General features: G+C 39.2%; 1 protein-coding gene and 1 long non-coding RNA gene across 4 annotated transcripts in view; one reads left to right on the forward strand and one right to left on the reverse strand.

The window, feature by feature from the left end:
* Window positions 1-13,713, forward strand: part of LOC118410523 (CYFIP-related Rac1 interactor B-like) — an 18,152-nt gene extending 4,439 nt beyond the window's left edge. The window contains exons 2-12 of one of the 3 annotated variants that reach the window (XM_035812281.1): window positions 3,741-3,792; window positions 5,526-5,612; window positions 6,537-6,658; window positions 7,077-7,182; window positions 7,697-7,833; window positions 8,323-8,409; window positions 8,718-8,840; window positions 9,111-9,190; window positions 9,527-9,653; window positions 9,899-9,969; window positions 10,347-13,713. In XM_035812281.1, coding sequence (XP_035668174.1) covers window positions 3,762-3,792; window positions 5,526-5,612; window positions 6,537-6,658; window positions 7,077-7,182; window positions 7,697-7,833; window positions 8,323-8,409; window positions 8,718-8,840; window positions 9,111-9,190; window positions 9,527-9,653; window positions 9,899-9,969; window positions 10,347-10,410 — 1,035 coding nt within the window. In that variant the 5' untranslated portion in view covers window positions 3,741-3,761 and the 3' untranslated portion in view covers window positions 10,411-13,713. The remainder of the gene's footprint in view (window positions 1-3,740; window positions 3,793-5,525; window positions 5,613-6,536; window positions 6,659-7,076; window positions 7,183-7,696; window positions 7,834-8,322; window positions 8,410-8,717; window positions 8,841-9,110; window positions 9,191-9,526; window positions 9,654-9,898; window positions 9,970-10,346) is intronic. The other 2 variants (XM_035812282.1, XM_035812283.1) reach the window with 2 other exon arrangements.
* A 24-nt stretch (window positions 13,714-13,737) lies between these two features.
* On the reverse strand, window positions 13,738-14,255 carry LOC118410525. Its single transcript, XR_004830564.1, has 2 exons — window positions 14,184-14,255; window positions 13,738-13,994 (listed from the first exon to the last, which is right to left on the reverse strand). It is a non-coding gene; the product is annotated as an uncharacterized LOC118410525 (long non-coding RNA).
* Window positions 14,256-14,911: the final 656 nt, after the last annotated feature.

Raw genomic sequence — 14,911 nt, forward strand, 5'->3', positions numbered from 1 at the left:
GATTATGATTAACAACTAAGGAGAAATAACACTCGGTAGAAAAAAGCTTAACTGTTTCATTAGCTATAGCTCAATTTGTTTTTGAGACATTTACTGAATCTTCTGTATTCCTTGAAGATTTGAGGAGCAAAATTTGTTTTCTGGAGCTACTGTTCTTCCGATTTAATTACATGTACAATACATGATGGTCTTACCATTTCATCCCAGCCAGTGTTCATTACTCTTTGTTGTCATCAAACAAGCTGGTATTTGATGTTGAATTGGACTGTTTTCATACACGGGACTCTATGCTGGTAGCTGTTTTTACGTACTTGTCCATGGACAGAGATGCCGTCAATATTATGTTTATTGTCTCTGGGGTAGTAATGTTCCAGCACTAAGCTTACAACATATGACTCCCCTTGGGCGTTACTGTGCTTATTGATTACTCAATGGAGTCTACATGTTGCCACTTTGAGCAATGAATAGGTTTTCAATTCTAGGCCTGATGTTTTTGTTTCCCAGACATTAGAGGTAGACATTTTAATCATCCTGGCAGGTTGAAATGATAAGATAACCCTTGTTAGGGGAATGGGTCTTAATTAGAGGATCCATCATTTGGTGATTTCTCCCTGGACTTGTTATACCTGGTTATGGGATCCAATTTGTGTGGTACCTTTTAACAACTGCAGTTTTAACCAACAGAAATGGGATTCCATGGAAAATGCAATTTACATGTAGATGGATCACTTATTTTAGTTAAGACTTAAGTTGGTAGTCAGACAGTACAATTTTTTCGTCACATTTCCTGATGTGAAACCTACAGAATTTACCCGTGAAGTAGAGCATGTTGATCGAATATTTTTGGTTGATGGGCTGCCGTCAAATTAGAGACATGATGCGGGTCAATTTCATCTTCAGTTTCTGTTGATTACACTCTCTGATTGGTACATGTATATTGGGAATGCTTTGCTTGTGGTTATCCAAGCTAGTCATCAAAATAGATGATCCTCAAAACATACAAGAAATAGGCACATATAGGTACATGAGTATTTGTGAAAGATCAGAGATCCCCAAAAGTCATCGGGGTTTATATAGCAGTGTTGCACTCCCCATGCTCTAACCATTCTCCCCCTTTCCCAGGAGAGCAGATTCTATGACAAGCATAAAATTCAGATTGACCAGTGACGCTACATGGGGCTACAGTCTTAAACTGTGACCCTCCTCAATGAGCCTGAGACACAATTATTTTCAATTAAGAGTTTTTCTAGATCTCGGCACTGTCTTTTTTCAGCGTCTAAACAGAAATTTAATTTTTGTACTTCTTCAACTAGATGTCAGGCCTGACATCTTTGCCCAGGTGTCAGTGGTGTCAGGAAAAAAGTGTGTCTAAATTTGGCCCTAGAATACCTCATTTAAAAAAAATGATTATGTAAAACTCCACACTGTGGAAGGAGGAAGATCCACAACACACCCCCCCCCAGCTATGTTGTTCCCACACAATTTTTTTCCCAGAAAAGCAAGTGCATTTTTGCATGTTACTTCATATTTCAAATGAGCCATATCTTTTATACCACAGGTAGCCATTTTGAGAACTGGCATCCAAGTCCTTTAGGCCTTTATATGACAATGAAGCTCAGGCATCCATCCAATTGATGTTTGCTATGCCTGGATAAATCTGGAGCTTACTTTCCAACGTTTCCAATGATATTCATCTCTTCTTCGCTCGCTTTTGGCCTTTTTCAATTTATCTCTAATCCGAAACGCTTTCAGAGTCCCCAAATACCCCCAGTGTCATATAAGTGATCTACTCTCCATATTCCCCCTGGTGGCCATCCTATCTTGAAGGTGATATATTTTACTGGCGTGTCACTGTCGTTCATCTTCTTTGTCATTAAAAGCAGGGACTGATATCAATCTTGTCCTCCATCATGTCATGAGAGGTGACAGGTAATACCTGCTGATATTCCACAAACCTTCCCCTGTGGCATCTGTCTTTCCTAAGGAGACTTCAGCATTTGATGTTTTGAGTTATTCCACGGCTTATTTCTCACGATTTGTATTCAGTAGTGTTCAATGAGACAAAATCATGACATGTATTAATTTTGATATTAGAACTCCTCCTAGACTAGAGTATAGTCTTCATAGACTTTTCTGTACCGGTGCCCACCCCTAGTCAGACACCTTACCTGTCTTATTTATTTCTCGAGGTGATTGAAACAAAGTCTATATTACTATACTTTCTATTTGGTGGTAATTCATTTTTTCATCTTGGTATGAATCATTGGTAATAAAACTTAATTTCTGCTTCCTTGCTGCACTGTTTTCTTCCATACCTTAAGAAGAAAAAAATGTGATTTCTGAAATAGATGTCGTGCAATGCAACTTAAGAATAAAAGAAACACAGCATTTCTGCAGTAATGTTCTTGGTCAAGATTTTGTTTTAGTGTCCCCTGGTACATTTCTCACTACTGTCAGCAATCTATGAGTATGAATATAACAGAGGATGTGGTTTGCTAGATCTATTGTATCTGCTGTGATATGTATTCATATTTGATGAGAGTTGAATAGCAACAGGTTGACCATCCCATGGGAGGTGGGTAGGTATGCACAAGCAATTATCTGCCTGAGTTGTTCCTGCAGCAATACCCACCCTCAGGACTGAACATCACCCTGTTTTACTGATACACTATCAGAATGGTATTCAATATTTATAGGCATTAAAGATGCATGGCAGCACTTCAACAGGTTAGTCTATTGGGAGGGCTTTAGGGAAATAACTGCTCACTTGTCAGCATTTCTTTACCTCCTATAAATACAAATCATTCAATGAAATTTCATTAAATTCTCTTTTGTAAGATGTTACTTAGGAGAATTTTAGAGATAATGTTGAATAATATATGGTTTTGACAGTCTAATTTTTGCCCTTACCCGTATATTGAATAGGAAGACCTCATGTCACTGTTAGATAATCATCTGTTGTGCAGAAGATTAAAAAAACAAAACATAGAAAATGTTACCTTGAAATATACTGGACAGAAAGAACAATATGTTTGTTTGTAAATAGGTGGAGTATTACCATTGATGGCATTTATTAAGTGCTGTTCAATTAGTTATTTTTTTTTACTACATCTTGTGCATACATCTACAAGTAGGCAAATATATCCACGATTGTTTATACCGTAGAACCAATAGTGTAAATGACATGCTAAACCCTTTATGTTGATGTATCCATACCTATAGATATCCATATATATGTGTTTAGTTGTACTGTAAGTAGTTGTTATACATGTAGACCTTACGAAAGTCGCTGTACTTTTGTCGTGTCAATAAAGATTATAAAGATTATTATCATCTTACCTGTAAATTGTACAGTGTTCACAGACAATCATCTGCTTTCTCAAACTCAAATACCTCTGCTGTTATCATCTTATTCTTAATTTCCCACTTGAAATGTACTTCAGTTATCTACTTCATATAGTCTCTTTCAGGTATCAGTTGAAAGCTATTATAGTATTCCTTAAAGGACATTCTCTATTGTGGTTATTGTTCATTATCCTTGCCTGCACAGAGTACAAAATTCTATTTTGAGTTGATATGATAAAAGCAGCATTTATACACCTTGTAAGCTAATAAGAAGCTCTACCTGCTGATTATAATAAACAGAGCAGGTAAACTTCCAGACACCCTCTGTCTATTAGAATATGCTGGCTGTTGTCCTATATGTCATCATTTTCTGTCCTGCACATTTTGTTTCCCAGCAAACCCATGTCTTTTACAAGATGTCCGTGACGGACAAAGACAGTTGTGCCTGTAAGTACGCATCCCTTCCAAGCCTGCCTCCTGCATGTGATCATCCTTTCATGCCAGGCCAGCCGCTTGTACAAATGTATGTACATGTATCAAGCAATGATCCTGGCATACTGGCCTGTAATCTGTTCTTCTTGCTGCAGTACTGCTTACCAGCCAATCAATTTGTGCCTCCTGACTGTAAACAGTGATGTGATTGGCTCTTACTTCCCATCCAATAGCAAGAAGGAGACTGTTTGATTGGCTGGTGGCTGGCGAATGCTAGCCCAGTCAGAAGGATAGAACACAGGGTGGTATGCCAGGGCTGCTGCTTGATGTATACAAGTGGCAGGCCTGGCATGAGAAGATGCATGTGAATGGATTGGAGCAAGTGAAGTGTTCTCTCCAGAAATTGGAACTTGTTACATCAGACGGTGATGTTTCATTATCAATGTTTCTGTAGAAGCTTGCATTCTGCATGGGAATAGATAAGATGATATGAAGGTCCACATTTTTTTCAACGCAATAAAAGATGTTACCCAAGAATTCTCAAATCTCTATACATGTATTTTAATTGAAGACTGAAGGTATGTACATATTGTCTTCTGTGCTCTGTTGTTATTTTATGAATTCAGGTAAATCAATGCCTAAGAAGGTTTCATGTCATGAATAGACTTTGTTGAAAGATAAATTTGTAGAGCAATATGAATATCTCTATTACACATGTATGTATGTAATTCCTTTTCCTATGTAAGACATATGTTGCCATTATATGAAATAGTTGCCTGTACTTATAAGAAGTGTGAGATAGGAAAAGAATTTCTGGGGAGAACATGTTTCAGACTGAGGCCCATCTGTGACTTGTGATGCGTTGGTGAACTCTACCTTCAGTGCCTGTCCCTGTCTACCCCACATCTGCTCTGTGCCATGTGCAACAAATGTGCTCGATCCTATATGCCTGTAGCTACATGTAGCATGATCGGTTGAACTTATGTTTTGCATCTTTTTTTCTAAGTACATGTAATGATGCTGCTAGCTTCTTTTCGTAACTGCATTGCTGGGCAACACTGCTGGTGTATGATGTGTGTGTATGCAATGTGAAGGCAATGATATAGTAAGTCAAATATAACATGTTGGGTCATAGTTGTTTTGGTTTCTCTTGTTATGTGTACCATAATTGTACCATTTCATAGGTAAACATTAACATAAAACCATACTTACTGGAAATAGCAAATCAGACATTATTGTATTTAAACATAGATATTACAAGAAAGGAATTTTTTATTGTTTGGCTATTGCAATACTGTTACTGTTTGACTAAATCTTCATGTAACAGGGAAGGACCAAACAAAAGAGCAGTGCTCCATCTAGAGTCCAGTAGAAAAGCATGGAGAAATGAAGTCTACTGCAGAAACTTTTTGTTACTCCTTGCATGTTTTTTCTTTTTCCCTGAAGAAGGATTTTATTGTGGTGGTTTGTTCTATGTTTTATAGCCAGAGGAGGTCATACAACCATCCCAGCATTCCTTGCAATATTCATTCCACAAGACACATCTCAGATACTAGCAACAATTGTAAGGACTTTTCATGCTGCCTTTGACAGTGCAGGAACTGGTACAATTTGATAGATTGTCTTCTCTTTCATTTTCAAAAGACTTCAGTAGTCCATGAGACTGTCAATGCAACTTTTTTGTATGCTAAACACTAGTAGACTTTTGATGCTCTATTTTATTGCAATACTGTCTCTGTGTTCTTCAGGTATCTCAGGCGGAATGGGAAACCTTCTGAAGGTTCTGTCCAAGGATGATAACACACCAAAGGTGGACATCTTCCTGGACTTTGAAAGTAAGTCATTCTTGTTAACATGTCTGCAAAGCATCAGAAACTGTGTTCTAACAACTTTGTTTTGTTCAACTCCAAGGACAAATGTATGATCCAACTAAATGTATGAAGTTCTGTGATATACTATGTTAGCTACCCAACACGGATTAACATTCAGTAACTATACATGAGACTGAAAGTAAAGCTTTGATCCTTCAGGATGCTCTCGGCTCCCCTCATGCAAGAATCATGGTTAGGCTGAAGAGGGTGATTATTTGTAATGATGAAATTTCCAGATCTCTGAGTGCTTTGGCCATGGCCAGGTAGTCTTATATAAACCTCATATATACAGTGGTTCCATCATGAAAAGTGATGATACTAATATTACTTAAACAGTTCCTGGCACATGTGCTCAAACAGAAAGTTGACTAGGAGGGGCCCTATTTGCCTGGACAAAGAAGTTTGTGTAACACAGTCTAAACAGAATTCAAGGTTTTGGCAAGCTCTGTGGTCACTGATGCAAGTATATTTCCAGATGCACAGGACAAAGCATCAGTGTTTAGTAGTAGGAATCAGTGCAGTTTGGCATTGGAGAGGCTTTTTGATGTTTTGTTTGCTTGCATCTCTTGAATTTTAAATTTATTCATTGTGTACCAAACCAGTTTTTCACAATCAGTTCACCCTCACACACTCAGGACGGACCCTTACCCATTTTAATAGGTACATTATATGGTGGGTTCTTCAAGGTACCCAAGCCGTGCTTCAAATGTAGGACCTAATAGTCTAAAGGACTGTAACCCTTTCTGTTGTCATACAAGTCAGATGAGTGACAACAGCCAAGATTCTAACTCCTTATCTACAGACCCAAAGGGAGGGCTACTCACTCACTAGACCTCGCATGTTATGGCCAAGGCTGTTCTGATTATAGATGCTTGTGTGTTTTTCCAGATGCCCAGCCCACAGAGTCGGAGCATGAGGTTCACCAGGTGGTAGAGAGAGTGCTGTCCACTTCACATGGGCTGCTGATAGAGCTGCAGCAGTACAAGGGAGCTGACAATGAAATCAGAGAGGTAGGAGTTGGGTAGACACTTGCAGGAATAGTAATACAGTTGTATCCAGTATTTGATTAAACTGAGGTAGAAGTGCCATACACAGCTGGGGGTAACAGTTGGCTAGCCTTCATATTTCCAGGCAGCTCTGTATAGCGGGTCCACGCTGATGAGGTTATCTTGCACACTTTGTTCTTCTGGACACACTCCATCCAAGATTCAGTCTACCTCTGCCTCTGTTGTCTGGCAACTGCCATCTCATAATGATCTGAACATTAAGGTTGTGAACAATATGTAGTTGATATTGTATGTGTTTGGTTTAATTTTTGGTCTTGTTTTTTGTAAGGGGGGGGGGTAATTGAACCCATGATCTTCAGTTCTTCTTATTGTAGGCACGAACGATTGATGTTTTTTTTTTTTTTTGTCAATATTTCCTCAGGCCATATCCAACCCCAGCAGAGACGACCTCCAGGAGAAGGCATGGAGAGCTGTCTGTCCTTCTGTTATCAAACTTAAAAAGTACTACGAGTATTCCACAGAGTTAGGTGAGTTAAGGTGCACCATACGTATCACCGTCTGTCACACGACTGGCACCCTGTCAACCATCAACAAAATACAAAATTGTGCACTTGTGAATAAGATTGGTAAATGACAACCACGTACAGTATTCACATGGACTGATGTTGAGTTGTGTAGTGAATTAAGAACTTTGTTATATAAATAGTCCATTCGTTTGCAACAGTTTACGGTAATCTTAATTTGGACATAACTTTTACCTGGAACCTACATGCACATGAAAACTTTGATATTTGGAATTGAGGCCTGCATTGCTGTACCATTTGGTATGCTATCTGTATGTTATTACCAGAAGGAAGAATCAATACTTAACTAGTGTTGTATCATGACTTTGTGTTGAGTGCAAAGGTGTTCAGGGACATAATCTTCCAGGAAACTTCCAGGGCATTTTCAACACACTCTGCTAACATGCTCTGACACATTATCCCTCACAGTTTGAGAGACGAATTTCACCAAAGGATCTGTTTGGGTTTTGTTTTTCAGAAAATGTTTTACCACAGCTGTTGCAAGCGTTGTGTTCGGGGCCCTACACACCTACCCAGCACCTGGAGAGACAACAGGCTCTGGCTAAACAGTTCGCTGAGATTCTACATTTTACCTTGAAGTTTGACGACCTGAAGGTGAGTCCGGTTGGAGTCTTTTATGTCCAACCTTTGCATATGAAATAGCCCAACAATCTGATCGTGAAGAGTAGGGATTGCCAAGTATGCTTGGCTAAAAACTGAGCCGTAGCAAAGCCGCAATTCAACACTAGCTAAAATGTACTTGAAGAAGCGTCAGTGAACATTGAGCATGATGAAAAATGTTTTGGTAACTTGTCAGCTGCCTCTATCATATGATATTATACACATACACCCTAGGTTGGCAATCTTATCCTGCATTATGAAATGTATTTCTTTTTCAAAGTATATAAGTGCATGTGTGGAGTTGGTAACAAGAACATATGTAAGATCTATAGAATTCTATCTATAATCACATAACTGTACAGCCTGCAGTGTACATGACATGCATGTACATGTATAGCACTATTCATAATGGAGAAAACACTAGACCGTTAAAACAGCATGTATTGACCGGAGGTTCAACGCAATTTTCTGTACGCTGTGCAGATGATGACCCCATCCATACAGAATGACTTCAGTTACTACAGAAGAACACTCAGCAGAATGAAGATGAACAGCCAGTACAAGGTACATGTATGTGCACATTAAAGAAAATGTTTTTTGTGTGCAGCACCACCTAACTCTTGATGCTTGAACTGCACCTCATACCACATCCTGCAGACATTGCCACATTGTATATGAACATGTGTAACAGTAGTACTTCCTTGTGTGTTATGACTGAATGAACTTCTCAGCACATCAATATTTGTTGATGTGTATGGATTGTTCAACCAAAAATACTTTTTGAGAATCCTTGCAAAGCACATTTTGGCGAGGCCTTGGCGGCAGAGCCTAGTTCACCCCATTTGTATGTTAATGCCCTTCTCTCCTCTCTCCCACAGGATGGGGTGGGCAGTGTGTTTGAGGTGTCCAGTGAAGTTGCCAACAGAATGTCCCTGTTTTATGCAGAGGCCACACCCATGCTCAAAACACTGAGCGAGGCCACCACCAGATTTGTGTCGGAGGTAAGGTTTTGTTCCCAACTTGTCTGCAAAACTCCTGGATGGGATGTTTGCAGAAGCATATTTCCTACAGAGGAGGAATTGATATGTACAATGTTGTTGTACTGTATATATCAGAAGAAGCCTTCAAGAAGGTATTAGTCTAGGCATTGATTTTTCACTTATGCTACGGTTTATTTGTCAATGAACTGTGGAATTTGATGTGACCCTTTTAGTGTTGCTGTACTTTTGTGTCATATCCTTAAAGTTTCTGGGCTGTCTGGGCTGTTTCAGAACAAACATCTACCCATCGAGAACACAACTGACTGCCTCAGCACAATGGCAGCGGTGTGTAAGGTCATGTTGGAAACACCGTAAGTATACACGGGGTCTAGATCCAACATTTTCTTTGTGACAGCAGTTTGTACCTTTCTTATCAACAAAATTTGTAGAATTTTGTGGCACTACCTGAATTACTGTCTCTGGTCTCATTTATGCTTAAGGAAGAGTGGAACCCACTTAAGAAAGAGCGTTCAAGTAAACATTACATGAAGTAAGATACATGAATGATTTTTCGTGAGAGAACATTCAAAATATCCGCTCTTAGTTCATGGCTCAGGCACACGATCACATGAAGCTGTTTATGCCATCTATCAGTTTAACCATGAGTGCAGATATATATGCTATAAGCCCACCTGTATGTGTTCCAGGGAGTACTACCAGCGGTTTGAGAATGAGGAGACCATTTTGTTCTGCCTGAGGGTGATGGTTGGGGTCATCATTCTGTACGACCATGTTCATCCTGTCGGCGCCTTCGCCAAGAAGTCGGGCATCGACGTAAGGAACATTTAACCCTTAGAGCCTTGGTTCAAGTTACTTCTGTTTTATACTGTTTTAAAAGAATGGCAAATTTTAACATACAGTGCATACATTTGTTTCTGTTTAGAAATATCCAACAATAGTATTAGAGTAGAATATTGTTTATAACTGTTCATTGTCACTTGTATATGTTTATACCATGCACTTGCAATTAGCCCTCGGGCATGAACTTGCAAATAAACTTCTGTGTTTATTTTCCCCAGATGAAGGGTTGTATCAAGGTTCTCAGGGACCAGCCAGCAAGCAAGGTGGAAGGGCTACTGAACGCCCTCAGGTATGTTAATGAACATCCCACATGGTCATTTTAGTATCAGAGCATGTCTTGTACATGCACATACTGTAGTGCATCTATATATGTGATAATTCTGCACAGTACTTGCCACATAGCTGCTGATGGCTGAATTGCTTGGAAATAATTTACATATTAGATAAAACTTGCATCAAAGTTATAGCTTATATGCCATCAACCAAATACACAAACTTAGATCAAAAGCATTGCTGACTTTGGTTAGTAACATGTGCTTGTACATTGTGGTACCAGCTGATCCAAGATCATTCACAGATGTAAAATCAATGTATTAAGATGTTGCCATTAGAGTTACTCTCAGAGAAAGAACAGGGGAACATGTTTTGTTTTGTTTTAATATCCAGGTACACAACAAAGCACCTGAATGATGAGAGCACACCCAAGAACATAAGGGCACTGCTGGCATAGTGAACACAGAGGCGTGGTGGTGTGTGATATGGAGGAAATATTTTGTACATCAAGTGGTAGAATAAGTTTGTAAAGTCCATATTATTATAATAATTGTTGCTTAACTAACTTCTCGGTTACTCCCTGATTTGCAGTGGTATGGTCCAACCAGCCATGAATTTTTTGGTAGACTTGGTCTCTTCCATTTAAATGGCGGGGAGAACCGACCAGAGTTGGAATGGAAACCACACGTTCCAATGTTAGCACGACTTCAGTTCAAGTTCTATACAAATACGTGCCTTGTAGAATTCGTTTTTTCAGGTTGACGTGTGGAAAGTATGGTTTTTACTCTTTCTTTGTGTGATAGCAATGCTGTACTTGTAAAAGGTTTTGACAGACTTTATATGCTGATTACTATAATATAAATCCATTTGTACCATGCAATTTTTTCCAAAACGAATGGTGCTGAATTCCTATTAGAGATGGAGTTTTCTTCTGTCCCAGACTGGATGTAGTGGGCCACTGCTGTAGGAGCCATGGTAGAAAGCCACCAATATGGCTGGGTCATTCTACAATGTTGCAGAAACTACTGGTACCAGTTGGCCTGTTGGCTGTTTTGTTGGAATTTTATTATGGTACACAAATTGTTGTTTGAAGGTATGGGTTGGAAACAAGACATTTTGTTAACGTCTATCATAGTGACTTCAACCTATACCACTTGTGTAGCAATGTTGTCTTTGAACAGTTTTATTCATTTCAGTTTGGACATCATAAATGTCGTATTGATTCATCTCAACTGGAATGGATGAAATTGTTCCAGATGTTGAACTGTTGTTACCACTCTAATCAACACGACTTACCTAATGCATTTGTATGGTATGGCAGCTTGTACTATTCACAACTCCTCATGGTTTCATAGTCGTGTCGTTCGTGTGAGTATCTCATATATTTATGTACTGTAGCGAGTTCTCCATTGGCTCAAAATCTCAGAGTAATGAGGATGTATTACACAAATAGGACTGTGAAATCATTACCCTAATCCCTGCTGTCTCACTGGTACAATTGTGGTATCAGAATGCAGCATAACCAGGGAGAAAGTTAAATTTTGTTTCTGCAAGTTGCTGCACCACAGAACGGCAAGGAAATCATTCGGTGTGCAGCAAAGTGGTGGAAACTCTTGCACACGACCTTCCATCAAACCCTTGGGGTGCACCAATTTATTTTCTTGGTTCTCAAATAAGAATTTAGTACGAGTACAGCATGAAAAACGGCTGTGAAGAATGTCATGAATGTTCGCTCCCTGGAACTGCGTGCACGAAGCATGTTGAAGAAGTTTAGATGTCCAATCAAATATTAGATACACAGTGGAATTGTTCTTCAAGCTTTTACACTGCATGAGGTCAGTCACTGATAAAAGATACTGAATGATCTTTGAAACACCTGGCTGTTCAGAAAATGTATCCAGTTTCTTGAATCACTTTTGTATTGTAAATGTACTAAAGTACAGACTTTCCATTCATTCTCTGTTTTTATGTGTGGCTTCCAGTTAAGCATTGTTCTTCAAATCTGAGAACCAACTAAATATTTTGATATGTCCCTAGATACAATGAATTTAAGATTAAAACTTCCATATCTAAAAAGTACTTTTTAAAACATGACGGGTAGCAAGCCTAAACATTTTATATTCATAAATCTTAAACATACCATTGTCTGCAACCTTTGATGCATCTGTACATATCTGACATGGGTCTAATATGTGTTTCACTGTTTGCAGTGTGTCTGGTTGACCTTGTGGAACAAGTGTGTCTCGGTTGTTGTGAAAAATACCTGCACATTTGATCAAACTAGCAGTATGTGAATCTTTACAGCAATGGCTTGTTCAAAGCAACTGTGGTGCCATTAATTACACATTTGTAAGAAAATCCTGAATGTAGATCATGTGAATACACCATGAAGCACTCACAAAACAGATTCTATGTTATGTACGTATATATCAGTAGAATGTACATACATCTGGTAGTCATGCTATCTTACATGTATCCACCAGTGCCATGTCACTTACAAAAAGACAAAATATTCTATGTATGTAAATTTTTCCTCTTATTTGGACAAAGCTGAAAGTCGTAGAGTAATACATTTTTTGCAGTAGAGTATTATATGAAATATTATATGCAAATGTGATAATTGTAAATCCAGAGATGTGTGGACAGGGAGTAGAGATTTTACATTGAAAATGTGATATTTGATAAAAACGTTAAGGTGATTGGCCAAAATACAGTGAATTTGTACAAGCTTTGTGTAGTGGGTATTTTAAGCCCAGATGTCACCTTTGTAAATACTGCGTAGGTTTGTTCCTTAGGGCTTCCTACATTGCACCAGTACAGGTGACAATGGGGATAAATGTAATTTATTTCCTGGATGATTCGATGTTTATGACAGGGTTTTCTCTTCTACCATCTCAGCATGCCCCATGCTCAATCTTGCATCATTTGACCTCATTCTAACATTTTTTTCCTTCATATTAGACATAACTTTGTCAAGATGGTGATTGGCCATATGTTTTGACGGCCATTAATAACAAGATTCCTCCGAATGATGGAATTACAGATACTGGGAAAACCCTGGAATAGACTGGTGTTAGGACCTGGTCACATGCGTCATATGATCACCATACGATCACAGTCTTTGGGTATTCATGGGACAGTATTGCACATGTCTTGTAAAATTCAGCTGTCCTGTTACGGAAAAGACGGTCTTAGATCCTAGTCAGCAGTTGGTTCTGTCACACCCTGCTCAAAAAATTCTACTTTATCAAAATTGTACGACAGCCTAAGACGATTGTGACCGTACCGTAAGTAGCACTAGCCTCCGTCGTAGACTTCAAGCTGGGCTGGCTTTTATTTTAGGGTGGGCTGGTTTGCAATTTTTAACATTGGCTAGGTTCTCTTATGGTGGAAAGGAGTTTGCCCCATTCAAGACCTAACCAACGTTGAAAATCTCAAACAAGAGAACCTCCTAAAAAGCCGGCCCCACTCAAAGTCTGCAATGGAGGCTAAAGTAGCACATCATTATTGCTGGTGGCAACTTGTAGCCCTGCCTGCATAGATGGTAAAACCCCCTTAGGGTTATAGTTGACGTTCTCCAAAATGTTTTCACATATGCTGGTGAATATCTTGAGCTGACCAACAGCTGTGTTTGATTGAATTTCTTGCACTTTTTATTCAGTGAAGAAAAGATGTTTTGCAGACTGGATCACTGTTAGTGATAGAAGCACACATAACAGTGGATGTAACATACATGGTGTGTAGAGTGTATATTGTAAAATAAGACAAAGGCTCTGGCAGCATGTTTGCGTTTTCATTCTGTGTATTTATAATATTGTAAGTGGTGTGAAGAGCATACATTTTCCTACGTGATTTGCCAACCAATCAGGAAAATGAATGGTGCGGCCAAGAAAGAAGACAATAGTGTCATTTAAGTCCATTTATTAGGTCATCTACTATTAATGCGGACTCTAAACTCTACTGTTTCTGTGAGACAAAGGAGACGAAAGATACCGCTTCTTTCTGTAATGTGTGGGCTCTGTGATGTCCAACCTGATTTGCCTACAAATAGGAGGGTGAGTCAAAAAGTATTACAAGTAGTTTCAAGTGCTTGCCATTGAATAAGTTGAAATTTGGACAGAGAAAAGAATGAGAGATTGAGGTGAGTTCAAAATAAATACACCCCTGGAAGTCTGTCAGAACACCTAGATCTTACCAACTTAAATTTACCGTTAAAAGTTGAAAACACACCTGCATAATGATAAGTGCCTCTACATTGTATATAGGTTGCAGGCCAATTTTGAATCTCTGAGCTCCGGACAGTTTCTCTTTTACAACTGCTAAGTGAGATGTGGTATTAGAGGCAGTTGGATTCATAGCGTCAGAATGTGATGCGTCCATTAAATGCTTTTATACACTACTTCTCCTTAACCAAGAGAAACGGAACCTGACACAGTTGTAGGTGTTTAAAGACCAAGAGCTGTGCTAAGTTTTGTATCTCCTAGTTAGTTGGAAATTATTCTACAGAAACCTTCAGTTCATCATAGCGCATTCTCAGGACCCCGACGACGCTCTGAATTCAACCCATGAGCCCATACCTCGATCTCTCCACCCCCATTCCACGCAGCCCTTTCTCGTGTTACTGCACAGGTTTTCAGCACCAAGGACAGCCATACGTCTCTGCTTTTTCTCTCCCCGGCATCTAACGTTACCACCACAAGGCCAAAGAACACAGCGTTGCTCTGGATGTTCCAGACGCGCGTCGTGTGGCGGGCAGAACAGATGTTCGAGAACAACTAGAGCGAGTTTGTAACGGTCTGTTTACACGGTAACAAACATAGCGTTTCACGTTGCGAGTACATTGTCTCCACATGTGATTCATCAAAGGTGATGTCACAATGATATTAAAACACGTGTACGGCACAATACATGGGCTTTCAGTGACGACATTAGTTGTGACAATAGCATAAGTTGTGACA

Source organism: Branchiostoma floridae, chromosome 2, assembly GCF_000003815.2.
Source record: "Branchiostoma floridae strain S238N-H82 chromosome 2, Bfl_VNyyK, whole genome shotgun sequence".
In the NCBI taxonomy this organism is placed as follows: Eukaryota; Metazoa; Chordata; class Leptocardii; order Amphioxiformes; family Branchiostomatidae; genus Branchiostoma; species Branchiostoma floridae.